Raw genomic sequence first — 15231 nt, 5'->3', positions numbered from 1 at the left:
CATTTCACATTTAGTATATGCGGGAATAACAATGATTATTTATATATATATATATAGGTATATATATGCGCATATGTTTATCGCGATTATTTGGCATAAAGCAAGTTGCATGCAATGGATAAAGAACGCATTCAAAATAGTTGTTTATGTTCGCAAAATACTTGTTGTACGTTGCGATTTAAGTAAATACACGCGTTTCTATTTGAGACAACAAAGTAAAACGTAAATGATGTGTTCGAGAGTAATCCGCTTTTGTGTAACCACTTGAGAAAAGGCGATTAAATGGTTTTTGGGGCTGGAATGCAGCTCAACGTTTAAGTAATTTTCAATTATCCTTTGGTAACACTATGGACCAGCCAAATACGCGTCGATCGAAGCCGCAGGAGAACAAATCACAATTGAGAAGCGGCTCCTCCGCCCAGGCGACGGACGAGACCATGCGACGATGTCCCTGGCGACTGGTGCGCGGTAAACGCGCCACACGCTGCCCATTCAAATCAAATAGTCGAATCTGTCGGTTGTCGTGGGGAATAGCTATAATACCGCCACTGGAGACAGCTAAGCGATTTACGGATGAATCTGTTCGTATGGTTGCCAGGGCTGAGCGCATATTGCGCAACTCCCATACTTTGATAGTGCGATCATCTGAGCCCGAGACGACTTTATCGTCGCGTGCAAAAACGCTTGATGTGACCGACTCGGTGTGTCCCTGGAAGACGGATACTGCAGGTATCGGATCGCGGAAGTCCCATAAACGGAAGGTGGTGTCACGTGATGCGGTCACAACCAGACGCTGCGTTGGATGGGCCGAAACATGGGTAAGCTCATGATCGTGGCCAGTTAGTGGCTGTAGCGGCTGTGCCGTCTCCACGTCCCACAATATTGCAGTGCGATCCCAGCTGCCTGTGATAATCTGGTCCATGCTCGAAAGCCAATCTGCAGCGACTACAACTGACAGATGGCCACCAGGTCCACTGAACTCGCAAAGCGGCGTACGCAACGTGTCCACTCGGTCCCGATCCTCCAGCTGGCCATCACTGTCGTCAAGCTCCTCCTCGGACGAGTGGCCCTTTCTATAGATGGATGAGCTAATAATTGTGCAACTTTCTTAATAATTTATAACCTCTTACTTGGGCACTTCCCAGTTGACCGCTGCTTGCCAGATGTGCGCAGTGCCATCGCCACTGCCTGTTAACACCAGATCTCGATGCTGATGGAACTTAATTGAGTTGACGGATCCCGCATGTCCTTGGTACTGCAGCAAGCAACGGGCACTCTCTATGCCCCAAATGCAGGCGGTGTGATCGGCTGACGCTGTGCCAATAATGGGCTGACCCACTTTTGCGGCAACCTGCCATATGCCATCCTTGTGGCCACCAAATTCTCGCACCACTGAACTGACCACCGTCTGCGCCTTGAAACTAGACACAATACGGCTGGTCTGCGCTTTGATTTTATTACTGGCCTTTACCTTGCTGCCGCCGGTGGCGCTGCTCAGCTTGGCTTTGAGACTCTTGTGTGTGCTGGAAGCGGCAGCCAGCAAGCTAGCGCCAATTTCGTCGCTCAATGGAGCCGAAGGTGTGGCGGGCGTAGCTGCCAAAGAGGCACCACCGCTACCCGTGGCGACCAGCGAGCCAGTGGTGACTCCACCCGCTGCGGAACGTTGATCGTACGGCGTCAGCGAATCTTTGGTGTTTGCGGTGGCGTTGTCGAGTTTATCCTGGACTGCAAGGAGCGATCAACAAAAGCTTGCGCACTCTTTCAGAGGAGTCTACTCACGATTAAGGTTCTCCAAGTACAGCTGCTCAAATTCCTTTTCGATTTGGGCAAACAGGAAGTGCAGGCGGGCACGAAATGGCGCATCCTCGGGTATTATGGAGATGTCCTCGGTGAGACTTGTTAGCCGCGTTTTTGCTGCCGTTGCCTTCATTGTGATGTTTTTGTTTTGCTTGTGTATTTGTTTCCTCACGTCTGCCAGTTTATTTCTGACTTCCGCCACAGTGCGTTTCCCGTCAGCTGGTTTGTTGTTAACAATCCAATTAGTGGATAATTTTAATGGTAGCCGTTCGCAATTTATTGATCCAATCCCATTATATATATTCGTGTTGCATGAATATTTTTCTTTGGGTTTTGATGCTTTGCAGTGTTGAAAAACATCTAATCGCGAAATGCAATCTTTTTCTACACTGTACACAAACGCAGCTGAATAACAACATTGAGCAGAACATCAGCTGATTGACTTAACCGATATGTGTGCCTGAAGTTTTACTAGATGCCCACTGACATGACTTAGAAATTTTGTTTGTATGATTGCTTACAATAGGAATATAAATATATCTGACAGCCAGTAATTAAGATACATTTTAAATAATAGTCCAAGAGTTTAAACTTGTGCATGTGTAGGTTTACTAATATCAGAGAAGCCGCATAAACATACGTATGCAAGCCAAGCTTCTATTATCAATCGCTCACATAAAGGTTAACATTTGTTTTTTTTACACATTGCTTGGCCACATCGCTGACGCAGACTGACCAACAGATAAACAATACAGTTAGGAGCTGTTAATTAATATTAACAAAACATTTAAAATGCGCAAGACATGGGTAAAACGCGAGAATATTTATTACAAGCCGTTCTACAAGGACAAATCCAAAATGTTTTTTCTGTTAATTTTTTTGGTTGGAATCTCATTCATTGCATATCAGGTTAGTAAACGATTTTGTGCCAAATATTATTTTATTTTAATAAACAAAAGTAAATAATAGGCCTTCTCGCTGAATCAGTTGCCCAGCGTTCAGCAGCTGCGACTCAAGCACAAACAAATGATGCAGTCTCTGGGCAGCAAACAGCTGGATGTGGACGACTTTGATGGCGGAGGCGGTGCCGGTGCCGGATGGGGTCTCAATCTAGCTGTGCCTGCAACCCAAGATGCAGACGCTATTAAGATTATACGGTACGTTGTTTAACGCAGAGCAAAGGTCAGCCATATAGCAATAACCACGTCTACCATGTGCAGCGGCATACGGCTCTTCGACTATGATGCCTACAAGCCCAATTATAAAGGCAACTTCAAGTGCCTGGATGGTAGCAAGGAGATTCCGTTTGACCATCTCAATGACAACTATTGCGACTGTGATGCTGATGGCAGCGATGAGCCGAGCACGAATGCCTGCGCCAATGGGCGTTTTTATTGCAAATACCAAAAAAGACATATCACGGGACGTGGCCTGGACGTCTGGGTCTGGGCGTCCCGGGTGAACGACAACGTTTGTGATTGCTGCGATGGCAGCGACGAGTGGACGACACATGCCAAGTGCCAAAATAATTGTGCGTAGCTTTTCTTAGGTGCAGCTAAGCAGACCACCGGGCGCAGAACTCCACTTCTATCTCATACGCATCTCAAAGATTACTCTGTTAGTGTTAAAATCGCATCACAAAACATATTTTTTGTAGAACATTTTTGATTACGATTACGATAAACTTGTAATTTATTAAAAAAAAGAAAAAAAAAAAATAAAAAAGAACTAGGCGGTATGTTTAAGTAGATTGAATAAAAACACATTAATCGTAAAAATGTAACTGCCCAATATTATCTAACATTATGAACAATCGAGACTTCTTGGTTGCAATAGTTTCTGCTGGTTGACATGGTCCAAAACCCGTAGTTCATTTTAACCCCCATTTAAGGCTTTCGCACGTTTGCTTATGCTTAATTTCATTTATTGCTAGACTCGCAAGAATCAGAAGCCAGTTTTACATAGAACTCTATATTTATAATGAAGAAAATTCCTAGCACAATTCAATGCTTTCTTTATCAACATTATCATTTAATATGTCTTCATTTTTGGTTTAAAATTCGCAGCATATTTACTTTACTTTCAAGCCATATAATTTTTACTGACAATTTTGAACTGCAAATTCTAAAAGGTACGAAACGGTTGTTATTAGATTAATAGCGATATTTTAGTTAAAGTATGTAATCACTGTGTATGCTAAGTTTAGGAGGGTGTATGCATTTATCTGTTATATAAGTGGTAACCGGGATTTAATGGTTGTTTTTAATTGAATTTTATTTATGTTTGTGTTGTTAAGGAACGTTTTTGTTATTTTAGAATTGTTGTTTATTTTCATTGAGATGGGCTACTAAGAATTCCGTAGTACAAAGTTCAACTACGTACACAATACATAGAGCAAAATCGTTTTTGTAATCTTACAAAATTCATTAAATAAAGTACAATAAAGGCATTACTACTAAGATTAATTGAATTTGTAAGCCTATGTGTTTTAAGGTTTTTGGAACTTAAGTTATTCTTACTTAACGCTAAGTAATACTTAATCAGAGTTTTTCTTTTCTTTTCTTTTCTATATTTAATATTGTTTAGATACTGCGGCTCTATGTTTGCGTGGATAAATTTTTACTTTCATATAAATTCCTCTTGATTGAAAAGTCCAAATATGATTTAAATACGTGCGCATTCCAAATAAGAAGAGTGGTGAAAAAATTGCATATACGAAATTACAAAAGAGATGTATTATTGCACTGACGAGATTTTATGCTTAAGCTTTCGACAATATGAGAAGGGGATATGTATAAGACAAAAAAAATGTATATAATAAAAAAATAAATAAATATTTTTGGGACATCAAACATAAATTATAGAAAAAATATACAATTAAAATCTGTTTCAGCACAACAATTGACACAATATTTGAACCTAAACTTAGCTTTACATAATAGGTATAAAAAGAGAGAGTTGAGTTGAGGGTAACTTAACCTACGCTTAAACAAAATGAATTGCATATGATGTATGTATAGATAGTTTATAATTAGGTGTACTAGTCTAACGGCAAAGCGTATAATACAATTTTTGCAGTTTGCGTTTCGAGCGGCACTGATGATGGTTGTGCGATTGATTTGGCTGGTGATGGTGATGATGGTGTCTGTGGGAGTGCTGCTGTGAATGCGCCTGTTGCAAGTGCTGCTGCTGATAGTGAGTGCGTGCTAAACTGTGTTGCTGTTGTAGTTGTTGTTGTTGTTGTTGCATATGGCTTTGATTATGATTATTTACAAGGCTCGCAGTGGCAGCCGCGGCTGAGCTCGTTGCAGCACTGAGAGCCACCGCCGATGAAATCAGTGCAGCGGCCAAGCGAGAAGATGCCGATGAAGAGGCGGCGTCCGTTGAGAGCAGCAGTTGTTGCTGTTGGCGTAACTGCTGCAGCTGCTGTCGCTTAGCTGCGGCGGCGCCTTTGCGCATCGCATGTAAACGCCGCCTATGATGATGGGGATGCAATTGAAGCTGTCACTTTGCCTCATCGCTGCCATCCAGCAGATTGTTGCTACCACTGCTAGCACCATTGTTGGTGGCCACATTTGGCTGCTCATTGCCAGCTTGTTGCTGAAGCTGCTGTTGATTGAGGGAATGGACATGCTGACAGAATGCCTGCAGTACTTCAAAGTGCGTCATCAGATTCGCTGGCTGATTATCGTAATGCAAGTGTCGCGTAATAGGCGCATTTAAACGCCGCAACATCTCAGTAAACAGTTTCTCTTCCTTGCGTATCCAGGGCCGCCGATCGTCCTGCACCTGGTAGGGTGTGAGGTGCACATGTATGTTCATGCCTAAAATTGAATACTCATAAGCGAACTGTGATTTAACAATCCACAACAAAATGCGTACCCATTCGCGTAAGTGTCTCCAGCAGACTCCGTGATGTGATCCATGTGTTCTTCTGTCCACCATGCCCTCCGTCTAGCCAGTACATGTCTGTTATGCGTGATAGCAGCCGGCACATGCTGCTGTCGTCCGGCGTCAACGTTTTCAGATAGTGAAATTCATAGATGAACTGCAACATAATAATCATAATCATAATCAACAAATACATGGAATGTGTCAGTTAGGGTATTATCGTCTGCTTCGGCAGCGCCATCAATTTTGTTAGCGATTTTTACACCAAATGTGACTCACTTGATTGAGCACGACGCAGCCCTTGCTGAAACCAATCAGCACCAGCTTGGACTTGTCCAAATTCAGATTCTCCCGCCACCACAACGGATTGCTGTCGGCCGCTGCCGTAGTTGCTCGTGGCTGCTGCGGCTGCGCTGGCAGCGTCGGTTGCGACGCGGCGCAATCGTTGCTGCTGTTTGTGTTGTTGTAGTGCTCCACATTGTTCGCTGGCGTTGAGTTTGCCTTTGCAGCTGTTTGCTGTTGTTGTTGTTGTTGCTGCTGCTGCTGTTGTTGGCTGTTTGACTCCTGATGGTTGTTAGCGACAGCGTCTTTGTTGTTGCTGTTGTTAACTACATTATTTGCAGTTGTGCCCGTTTCCGTGGTGCCAGCGGAAACTATGGGAAAGATCACGGCGCCATCTGCATCTACTGTTACATTTTCCTGCACCTGCAATATGTCTATGTCCATTTCCTGACTGCTGTCATTGGCTGCCGCCGCCGCCGCCGCCGCTGCTGAGGCTGAGCTAGACTCTGAGTTCGCCGTTGCATTCGAGAGCGTCAACGCTGCGGCTGCTGCAGCTGCAGCAACGGCAGCAGCCGCTGCCGCAGCTTGCGCCGCCTGATCGAGTATCTCGTTTTCGGGTATTGAGATCAGACGTTGCGATAGATTCTGTAGCAGCCTGTCAGGAGCGTTTAAAGAAGAAGAGATTATGAAAAAAAGAACGTATTGAAATAAGAAAAACAAACGCCAAAGCTCAAGAGGCCTGACATACATATAATATAAAATCTGAAAGACTAGATTGTTTAGATGTACCAACAATTGAGATACATCCAATATCAAACAATAAGTTTTTTTCCACCGAACTTACGGGAAGGGCAAAGGTATTCAAAAAATTGCACTATTCTTGTATACTCTATGAGAACCTGCATCTTATATATATTTATATATATGTATATATTGATACTAGCGGGTATCGCCTGGCCTTACCAGGATATTACCTTTCGACTAAGTACACGCCCGTGGAAAATTAAATCTACCCATCTTGATCTCCACTTCTATTTAAAAATATTCAAGTGTTGGAATCCACGGTTTCCGCCCTTGTTAGTCTTGCGGTGAAATTCTTGAAGATGAAGCATAACTTGCGTACTTTATGGGGGTCGGAGAAGTCTCCTTCTGCTAAAGTCATTTACATATTTTGGGGTTATACAAATTATCAGACAACACTTATTTCTCATCTTATCCGTTCATAGATATTGACCAAGTTGAACTAAATGTGGTTTCTCTTCAACTCACTTTTCTAAATGTTGCAGCGCATGGTTCATGGGCGTATGATCCGGCACACCAGCATTATTTCCACGCACGAAATTATCGAAGCAGCTGAAGGTCTTAAATTCCATGCTGCAAGTGAAAGAACATCACTTAGTATAAGACTGAGAATATGCTAAAGAGAATTACTTACCGAACCGGCCGTATGACTATAATATGTGAGCGAGGAAAGGCTTCACGCAGCAATATCGCAGAATTCTCCAGATTGTATTTCATATAGCCGCGACTGTCCCGATTCGTTTCCATGCTCTCCGGAAAGTCCTGCACATCGCCGCCGAAGTAGATAATCGCTTTGGAATCGTCGACATGCTGCGACTGCTGCCGTACAATTGGCGGGCAGTAGACAATGTCGTTGGCACGATTCTGAAAACCGGCCACGGAGAATATGCGAAATGGACCGGCCGAAGTGCTTGGCGTGCATAAACGCTCCCCGCTGCTGCCGCCAAGCATGCCCTCGAAGTTTCGTATCCTCTCTTGCAGTTGCAGAAATTGATCAATGGTGAGCTGGGAGGAATGAGAGTCATCAGAGATCATTCCAAGCGTCCCACTGAACAGCCACCATAGCATACACAATGCAAACACACGCATTAACACACAAGCACACACACACATGCACACACATACACATACACACGCTCGCACACCTAGTAATAATCAGTTTCATATAAATCACGCGGATCGCCACAGCAGCCAACAAAACGTAGACGCGTATCCTCCACACACAACTTGGCATCCTCCTTCATCTCCTTGAGCTTGACGCGCACCTCCTCGCGCATCAGATTACGGCACATGGCCACCAGTCCCATGCCCAGCAGCATATATATAAAGTTAATGGCCAGCTTGGAGTGTTGATCGGTAATGCGCTGCAGCTCGGACACCTCATTCGGATCGGCGGATATGTCTTCGCGCAGCTTATGCGTGGCTGCATCCACATCGGCGGCAGTCGTTAGCGAAGCGCCCGGCACAAAGTCCCCGAATCCGATTTTACACAGTGATGTCATGCAGAAATAGAAGCTATTTAGAAAGCTCCATTTCTCCCAGTTGGCAAACATAATGGTGCCTGTGAGCACATAGAAGATGATGACCCACAGACAAGCCGTTGAGGGCACAATTATCTTTTTGCGTAGCGTCAGGGCGCCCAGAGAACTGCCGTTCTCCAGCGCCTCCAGGCGAGCATCATAGCTGCGCTCCTGGGTGCAGTCGTGCATGGAGCGGTACAGAAACTTAAACGAACGCGCCAGCACGCGACCCATATTGAGAAAGTAGAGTATATAGAGGGGTATGCCAAATGTGGCATAGATGACAGTGAAGCCCTTGCCCCAGGGCGTACGCGGCACCATGTTCCCATAGCCAATCATGGTGATCACCGACAGGCAGAACATTAACGCTGCCGGGAAGCTCCAGATTTGCGCCGGACTGCGTCCCACATAGCCATTCTTAATGATGGCCGCTATCTGCACCTGATATTCCCGAAGCACCGCATTCGTCTCGTTCACCCAAAGCGGCTTGTCAATCAGGTTAAGCTCCTCGGTGATGTTCCAGAGACGCTGCGAGTAATTCTGCCTCAGCTCAAGGACATATGTCGCCGTCTTGTCCACATACTCTCGCTCAATGTTCATAAAGGCCAATGCGCCGCAGATGGCATAGAAAACGATGAGGGCGCCCACGCCCACCTGGGTGCACATGAACGTGACAAAGTTCCTGCAGCATCGTTTGACGCGTTTCCTCGGCTGATTGCTTGCCGTTGAGGAGACTACCGAGGCGTCCACGCCCACGCCTGCGCCCAGCATTTGCGGAGAGCTGCGTTGAAATTTGTTAGACATGTCGGCCAGACTAAAGCAATTACATAGTTATATAAGTCTATGGGCCCAGCAATGTTTTCACTTATATATCCAAGTATCTAGGAAAATTATTCCTATTATTCTGTCTTCCGTCTTTTTTCTTTTTAATGTGCAGTTAATTGGAAATTTGCTTTGGTTTTTCGGGGGCAAAAAGTCTTGAAAATCAGCACAAATGCTATAAATAAATCCACGCACGACCACACAACATTTTCCGCCTAACGAGCCTCTTAACGATCTGCCGAGCTCTAGATGCGCTCACCGCGGCCGCCAAAATTGAACTGCGTGTGTGCTCCAAAAAAAAAAAAAATGAAAGGAAAACTAGTATTTCTCTTGGGCAGAAATAACAACAAGCCAAAAACAACAACAACAACAGCAGCAGAAGCATAGCAAAGAGTATCGTTAGGGATTCAAAGAAATTATTTTGGGATACAGTAAAAGCTCTGCTAACGTACAGCGAATGATCTTGAGGAACCGTGCACTACTATTTCTGGTACAAAAAGCTGAAGCGGATAAACTATTCCAACGATAACAAGAGAGAAGGGACACCTTTGGCGTACCGAAAACTTAAAGCTCTCTTAGACATATGGCCAATGGTTTCGCAGATGTATGTGGAGAGTTAGAATAATTGTTTAATTTGCTTAGTTTTCGATTCTTCCTTGCAGGTATAATATTGTAGTAAAGATATCTTGAAAAACACATTTGTGCCTTCAAGAACTTAATTTTAAGCCGATCGCTTTCTACTGATTCAGAATACACGTACTTTATGGGCTCGGATGCGTCTCCTTCTAGGTGTTACACATTTCGTGATAAAATAACGTACATACGAGTATTTACAAGTTCGGAAAATTAAATTTAATTTTTTGCAAAATTCATTTAGGGGAACTTTACTGTACATACATATCTATCTTACGATTTATGAACTATGGCATCAAAAACGGGAAATTTAAATCCAAGGAAAATCTATTTGCATTATTGGATGTTTACGTTATGGCGAGTGGATGTGGGTGTGTAGATAACACAGATTGTATGGGAAACGTCTTTGATTTATGGCTTAAATAGATGGCAAACTTGTAGATACATGAGCATGTATCTAGATACATTTTAGAAACTTCACAAATTAATTATTTGATAATCATACGCACATCAACAGCCGCAGAAACAATAACAACAACAATATATAACCAAAACAAAGTGTATGCATAATATAAACAAAGAATAAAAAGCGCGAAAGAGCGCACAACAAACAACAAAAAACAAGAAAAGAAACAAGCGCCACAGTGTGACCTGATCCAAAACGAACCCAATGCACGGTGACGCAGACAAACACGCATTTTGGCACGCAAACTTTTTTTTTTGGACGCATTTGCAATTTCACTTTCGGTGCGTGTGTGTGCAACTGCACTTGCATAACACCTCCCTTGCCAAAATATGGTTTTTAAGGGTCGTTCACATTCCGCTTAGCCGGTTTAACCTGTACGCGAACGCGCGACAGACAACAGATACACAAGAAGAGGCAGGAAGATCAATGAATGTGCAAAAAACGGGTCAGTGGCGGTGGTTTGCGGTAGGCAAGCGCTGCGTTACGTGGGCGTCATTAGGGGTGTTCAGTGCGAGGAGGCGACAGCCGAGAGGTATGCGACGGGGCGATGCATTGTCCCCAGCGGCGCTCAACTGCTGCAGTTTTGCTCAGCAATGACCCTGAAGATGTCTAATAAATGGCCAGTGCCAAGCGCAGCGACTGCGGCAGCGGCAGCGGCAGCAGCAACACCAGCTCTGAGGGGTGAAATGCGTAGCCAAGAGATGGATTTTTTCTATACACACACTCACGCACACACACAATTTGGTCTCACATATACCCGCGCGCATACACACACTCACACACATATACTTCACAAATTTATGCAAAATTTTCAGCGCACCGCGCGAATTTTGCATTGCCTGCACCATTTCGCTGTTCTGTTGTGTACTTACGCCGTTTTTTATAATTTGTTGTTATAATTTGTTTAGTTATGAAATATTCCCGCGTCTTTTGATTATATTCCGTTTTCTTTTATCTGTGCGTCTGTATTTTTAATTTCGTATTTTTACATTGATATTTTCACACACTGCAAATATGGGCACACAAATCCTGTTAAAAATCCCAAAACTGCGCACTTTAGCGTCTGTGTGACCGCAATGACAACATAAAAAATACCACATACCGAGATACTAAAAATACTGAATTTGCAGAATGCATCATGCCCTAGGTGGCAGCCCCAAAATAGAGTATTTACATATGCATGTATGGTATTTGAAAAGAAGGCGGGAATTTATTTGCACAGAAACTAAAATACAAAAAACATTTGTTCTTCTACAATTGAGATGTTCCACTTTTATGATTTACCTTCTAATGGACTCCTACAGAACAGTTCTAACGCATTAAAATTAACAAATTTTAAATTTTGATCAAATTTTTGGTTATATCACATTTCATTTTTGCGAAAATGGTGTTTTGTGAGTCCAAAAACTTCTTTTATCGGAGTAATAATATTCATTGCCCAAAATAAAATACATCGACTTTGTATGTATAGTAGTATATTATCAACAACAAAAGTTGTATACACCACATAAAATAACTAATACAGCAGTTCACTGGTTGAAAGTGCCCGACTTTGAAATACCCCGTGCTGCTGCTCTTACAAGCATTTCAACCTTATTCCATAAAATACACAAGCACTTTATGTAGCGGCGGTGCTTCTTCATCCCTTTGCCGAACACGTTGCAAGGGAAATGATTAACTTCGGCGTTTTTAGTCTGATCCTTCTGCAATTTTCAGGTATTCAGTGTGGCATACTAAAGTGTTTATATACAGATTTTGAACAGATTAAAAGATGTCGATATTTGTAGAATATACAAGAATACGGCATGATTATATCGTCTCAGCTCGTCATCCTGAATATATATATATTAATATGTTAATCCTTTTAGGGTCGTGGCTGTTTCCTTTTGCTCAAGCACATTATACCCTCATATTTTACCTACTTTCAATAGGTAAAACTATCCCAGCTCTTAAGGTTTGGGCTGTGCGTGTATTACTAATTAGACAGTCAGGTCGAACCCTTTTACTTTTTAGATAAGTCTGTATATAGGTTTTCTAATGAGGTCTTGCATTTGAGATATACTTACAATGTCGCAGTATCGGATTGAATATACTTACTGATATATTGATCAAAAAGCATAAACTTACTCATTTCCATAAATTTGAGTTTATATAAAGAAATATGGCTGAAATGAAAGAGGAACCCAGAATTTCACCCCGAAGCCTAACGAACGTTTTGAATTGTGCTTCCAACAGAGGGCTTGATAATATAGAATTGAGTGCCCTAAATGAAAGTGGGTTATTTTAATAATAATCATAAAGTTTATTTGGTTTTATTTATCGACATTAAAATGCTGCTAGGGATGTATATATTTGATTTAATTTGAATAAATTTGCAAGATATATGCATATACTCGTTTATGTATGTGTAGCATATGAAATTGATTTATATAAACTGTAAGACGACGAAAAATTTGTTATTAATATTTGCCATTTGTGCCATAATTTTCATATAATGATGGACACCTTTTAATTCTTGTTATTAATATAAAAATTGTCGAATGCAGAGTGAAAAGGAATTACATAAAATCTTGTTTAAGTGTGCTGCAAGACTTTAGCAATATTATAATGATTATTTGTAATATTATTATTCTTTTTATTAATATTATTATTTGTATTATCCGCCAGCCAACCCATATTTATATGTATATGTTTAGAGTTTTATATGTCATATATAAAAATACTCCCTAGAACGCTCGAAAAAGCAATCCTTTGGTTATGGTAAGTTAATCCCAAATCTAAATCTGTATAGTATGTAGTATATGTTGGTTGTTTTTAATATAATTTCATATTTATTACATTTTTGGTACATAAATCTGTGTCTGTGTGTGTGTGTTGTTGTTGTTGTTGTTGTTGTTTGAATTGCCTTAAACTTTGTGCTGTTGTTGTTGTTTTCATTTAATTGTTGCTGCAATTGTTGTGGGTTTATGTAGTATAGTTAACTGAATAGTTGTAAAGCTAAGTAAAATTAGAGTTATTCATTTATATACACACATACATAACTTAAAAGAACAGTGCGCGAAATTAAACAAAAAGTCATATAGTAGTAGTTAAAAATTATGAACTAAGAAATTATTTTATACATTTTGTGCTTTGGACCGAAATATAACGAATTTTGATAATAATAATATGTATACGCATTTAACAAAAGACTGTCCTAAATAAATATAACTAAAAGTCAAGCAACATATATGTAATTCGAAAAATATTTCCATGTTGTCTCTTCCTAATTATATTCGTTACTTTTTTGTTTTTGTTTGTTTTTTTGCTATTCTCATTAATTTTGTTATGTAAAGTTTTGTGCCGAAAATATCACATTGATTTTTATTTTTTTTTGTTGTTTTTGTGTTTAAATTTATCTTTTATCATTTTGCCATTATCAATTTCAATAAGTGCCAAACCATAATTTTGCCTATCACAAAATGTTTAAAATTAATCAATTGAATTGTTTAAAAGTTTTATAATAATATAGTGCTGAAATGATTCCCCATTGGGCATTGAGTTCTAATAGTTGTCAAATGTCACACAAGCAATTACTTATCTTGTTAATAAGTTTAATGTACCTCGTAGTTTCTGATATGAATTATTTGAATTCCATTTAACATTTAGTTTATTTAACACAAGTGATTTTTTGTAGTTTTACTTTTATTTTTATACTATATAAATATAAGCAAGCTTAACGTAAATGTTTAACAAAATTGTGAGGTGGTTCAAGTGGTTCGCATTTAGTCTAAGAAAAAAACTTATCAAGAACTTTAACCGTACGCAAAAATTATAATAATAAAAACACATTTACACGCAGCAAACAAACAAACGAACGTTAATTAAAAACATTTGTTGCATTTAAATTAAAATAGTAGCTAGGTAATTTATTTATATGTAGTATATATATATCTATATATATATATGCGTGTGTGTGTGTGTGTGTGTGTGGATATATAAACACAATTCATTAAAATTAAGCAATCAATCAACAATAAAACTGAAATGCATCTGAGGTATATCAAAATTTCTTCGTAGTTCTTTGAGTAATCTATATAAAAGTATGTACTCTTTGCAAATGTTATATAATTATATAGTATACAATAAAATTAATAAAAAATATATATATATATATTAAAATGTGCGCACACATGTCTGTGCCTAAATACATATATAAATATATATATATATATATATATATATATATATGTATATAGACTTGTTTGTATGTATGCCAACTAAAGATTAATGTGATAATATATGAGTAGTACGAGTAGGTGACTGCGGCTGCCTTTGTGGCCGGACCAGAAGCCCTGCGTTTTACATTTAGATTATAGTTTTTCTTCTTCTTCTTCCTGCTTCTCAATGATGTACATTAATTGTGTGTATTCATATAATAGTTTTATATGCATATATGTACTAGGAAACAACACGCAGAAACCTTTAAAGTTATTTCTTTTTTTATTTTTTTTTGTTTTGTTTTTTAGTCAAATTTTTGTCAATGCTAATTTTGCATGTTTTTTTCTTATACTAGGTTCAGGAACTCCTTGGTAGGGAGCCACCATTTCCAAGTGTTTTTATTTTGCGCCGATTTCAATCATTTTGTAGACATCATTTATAGAATCTAGTTAGGATCTGTTTACGTTTTATTCCATTTAGATGAAAAAAAGGTTTACAACTAGCCATTTATATGGTATGTACTTTCTTTAGTTTTCTTCTCCTTTTCCATTATTTATATATATATAATTTGCATACTTTATATATATGTATGTAGTTTGTATTTATGCCTGCGGTATCGCAGTATATATAGTATATGTTTATAGTTTTTAGCATCTTCGGTTCTATATATTTTGGGTTATTGCTTGAGGAGGCTTGAGGGTTAAATTGCGAATTAAGCGGGAGAAATGTACAGAAGCGACTTTGGAGGCGACTAAATGCAAAGAATTACAGTTATATATACGCATATATATATCTGACTTATATATCTTTAAATATGTT

At 40.0% G+C, this 15231-nt stretch overlaps 5 protein-coding genes across 7 annotated transcripts; 1 reads left to right on the top strand and 4 right to left on the bottom strand.

Moving 5' to 3' along the window:
• Positions 1-305: 305 nt before the first annotated feature.
• Positions 306-2315, bottom strand: LOC115761275 (WD repeat-containing protein 37). Its single transcript, XM_030702991.1, has 3 exons — positions 1780-2315; positions 1131-1725; positions 306-1073 (listed from the first exon to the last, which is right to left on the bottom strand). The coding sequence occupies exons 1-3, from the start codon at positions 1928-1930 to the stop codon at positions 326-328; spliced, it is 1494 nt and encodes a 497-aa protein (XP_030558851.1). The 5' UTR covers positions 1931-2315; the 3' UTR covers positions 306-325.
• Positions 2316-2404: 89 nt separating this feature from the next.
• Positions 2405-4631, top strand: LOC115761278 (glucosidase 2 subunit beta). Of its 2 annotated transcripts, none has more exons than XM_030702997.1 (3): positions 2405-2706; positions 2785-2954; positions 3018-4631. In XM_030702997.1, exons 1-3 carry the CDS (start codon positions 2590-2592, stop codon positions 3334-3336), a joined length of 606 nt encoding a protein of 201 aa, XP_030558857.1. In that variant the 5' UTR covers positions 2405-2589; the 3' UTR covers positions 3337-4631. The 2 variants fall into 2 exon arrangements, with proteins under 2 accessions (XP_030558857.1, XP_030558856.1); XM_030702996.1 differs by having other exon boundaries at positions 2767-2954.
• A 74-nt stretch (positions 4632-4705) lies between these two features.
• Positions 4706-5273, bottom strand: LOC115761279 (centrosomal and chromosomal factor-like). The gene has a single exon (XM_030702998.1). The coding sequence runs from the start codon at positions 5254-5256 to the stop codon at positions 4843-4845; it is 414 nt and encodes a 137-aa protein (XP_030558858.1). The 5' UTR covers positions 5257-5273; the 3' UTR covers positions 4706-4842.
• Positions 5274-5295: 22 nt separating this feature from the next.
• Positions 5296-11178, bottom strand: LOC115761274 (UPF0565 protein C2orf69 homolog). 2 transcript variants are annotated; one of them, XM_030702990.1, is made up of 6 exons: positions 11085-11178; positions 7406-7776; positions 7240-7344; positions 5968-6625; positions 5680-5845; positions 5296-5621 (listed from the first exon to the last, which is right to left on the bottom strand). In XM_030702990.1, exons 2-6 carry the CDS (start codon positions 7720-7722, stop codon positions 5302-5304), a joined length of 1566 nt encoding a protein of 521 aa, XP_030558850.1. In that variant the 5' UTR covers positions 7723-7776; positions 11085-11178; the 3' UTR covers positions 5296-5301. The 2 variants fall into 2 exon arrangements, with proteins under 2 accessions (XP_030558850.1, XP_030558849.1); XM_030702989.1 differs by lacking the exon at positions 11085-11178 and having other exon boundaries at positions 7406-7905.
• On the bottom strand, positions 7906-9096 carry LOC115761276 (TWiK family of potassium channels protein 18). Its single transcript, XM_030702992.1, has one exon. It carries the CDS (start codon positions 9093-9095, stop codon positions 7917-7919), a length of 1179 nt encoding a protein of 392 aa, XP_030558852.1. The 5' UTR covers position 9096; the 3' UTR covers positions 7906-7916.
• Positions 11179-15231: the final 4053 nt, after the last annotated feature.

Source organism: Drosophila novamexicana, unplaced genomic scaffold (genome assembly GCF_003285875.2).
Source record: "Drosophila novamexicana strain 15010-1031.04,08,12 unplaced genomic scaffold, DnovRS2.1 tig00000485-arrow-pilon, whole genome shotgun sequence".
Lineage (NCBI taxonomy): Eukaryota > Metazoa > Arthropoda > Insecta > Diptera > Drosophilidae > Drosophila > Drosophila novamexicana.
This window is presented reverse-complemented; position numbering and strand designations above follow the sequence as displayed.

Excerpts from the sequence above, each read along its gene's own strand:
- LOC115761274 (XM_030702989.1), bottom strand. The coding sequence starts at position 7,884 with ATGTGTGTGTGTGCTTGTGTGTTAATGCGTGTGTTTGCATTGTGTATG. Across the intron at positions 6,626-7,239 it reads GCGCTGCAACATTTAGAAAA|GCTGCTACAGAATCTATCGC; the intron begins GTGAGTTGAAGA and ends CGCTCCTGACAG. Across the intron at positions 5,846-5,967 it reads GCTGCGTCGTGCTCAATCAA|TTCATCTATGAATTTCACTA; the intron begins GTGAGTCACATT and ends ATTATGTTGCAG.
- LOC115761278 (XM_030702996.1), top strand. The coding sequence starts at position 2,590 with ATGCGCAAGACATGGGTAAAACGCGAGAATATTTATTACAAGCCGTTC. Across the intron at positions 2,707-2,766 it reads TCTCATTCATTGCATATCAG|GCCTTCTCGCTGAATCAGTT; the intron begins GTTAGTAAACGA and ends AGTAAATAATAG. Across the intron at positions 2,955-3,017 it reads GACGCTATTAAGATTATACG|CGGCATACGGCTCTTCGACT; the intron begins GTACGTTGTTTA and ends TACCATGTGCAG.
- LOC115761276 (XM_030702992.1), bottom strand. The coding sequence starts at position 9,095 with ATGTCTAACAAATTTCAACGCAGCTCTCCGCAAATGCTGGGCGCAGGC.
- LOC115761275 (XM_030702991.1), bottom strand. The coding sequence starts at position 1,930 with ATGAAGGCAACGGCAGCAAAAACGCGGCTAACAAGTCTCACCGAGGAC. Across the intron at positions 1,726-1,779 it reads GTACTTGGAGAACCTTAATC|TCCAGGATAAACTCGACAAC; the intron begins GTGAGTAGACTC and ends CGCTCCTTGCAG. Across the intron at positions 1,074-1,130 it reads GTCAACTGGGAAGTGCCCAA|AAAGGGCCACTCGTCCGAGG; the intron begins GTAAGAGGTTAT and ends ATCCATCTATAG.
- LOC115761279 (XM_030702998.1), bottom strand. The coding sequence starts at position 5,256 with ATGCGCAAAGGCGCCGCCGCAGCTAAGCGACAGCAGCTGCAGCAGTTA.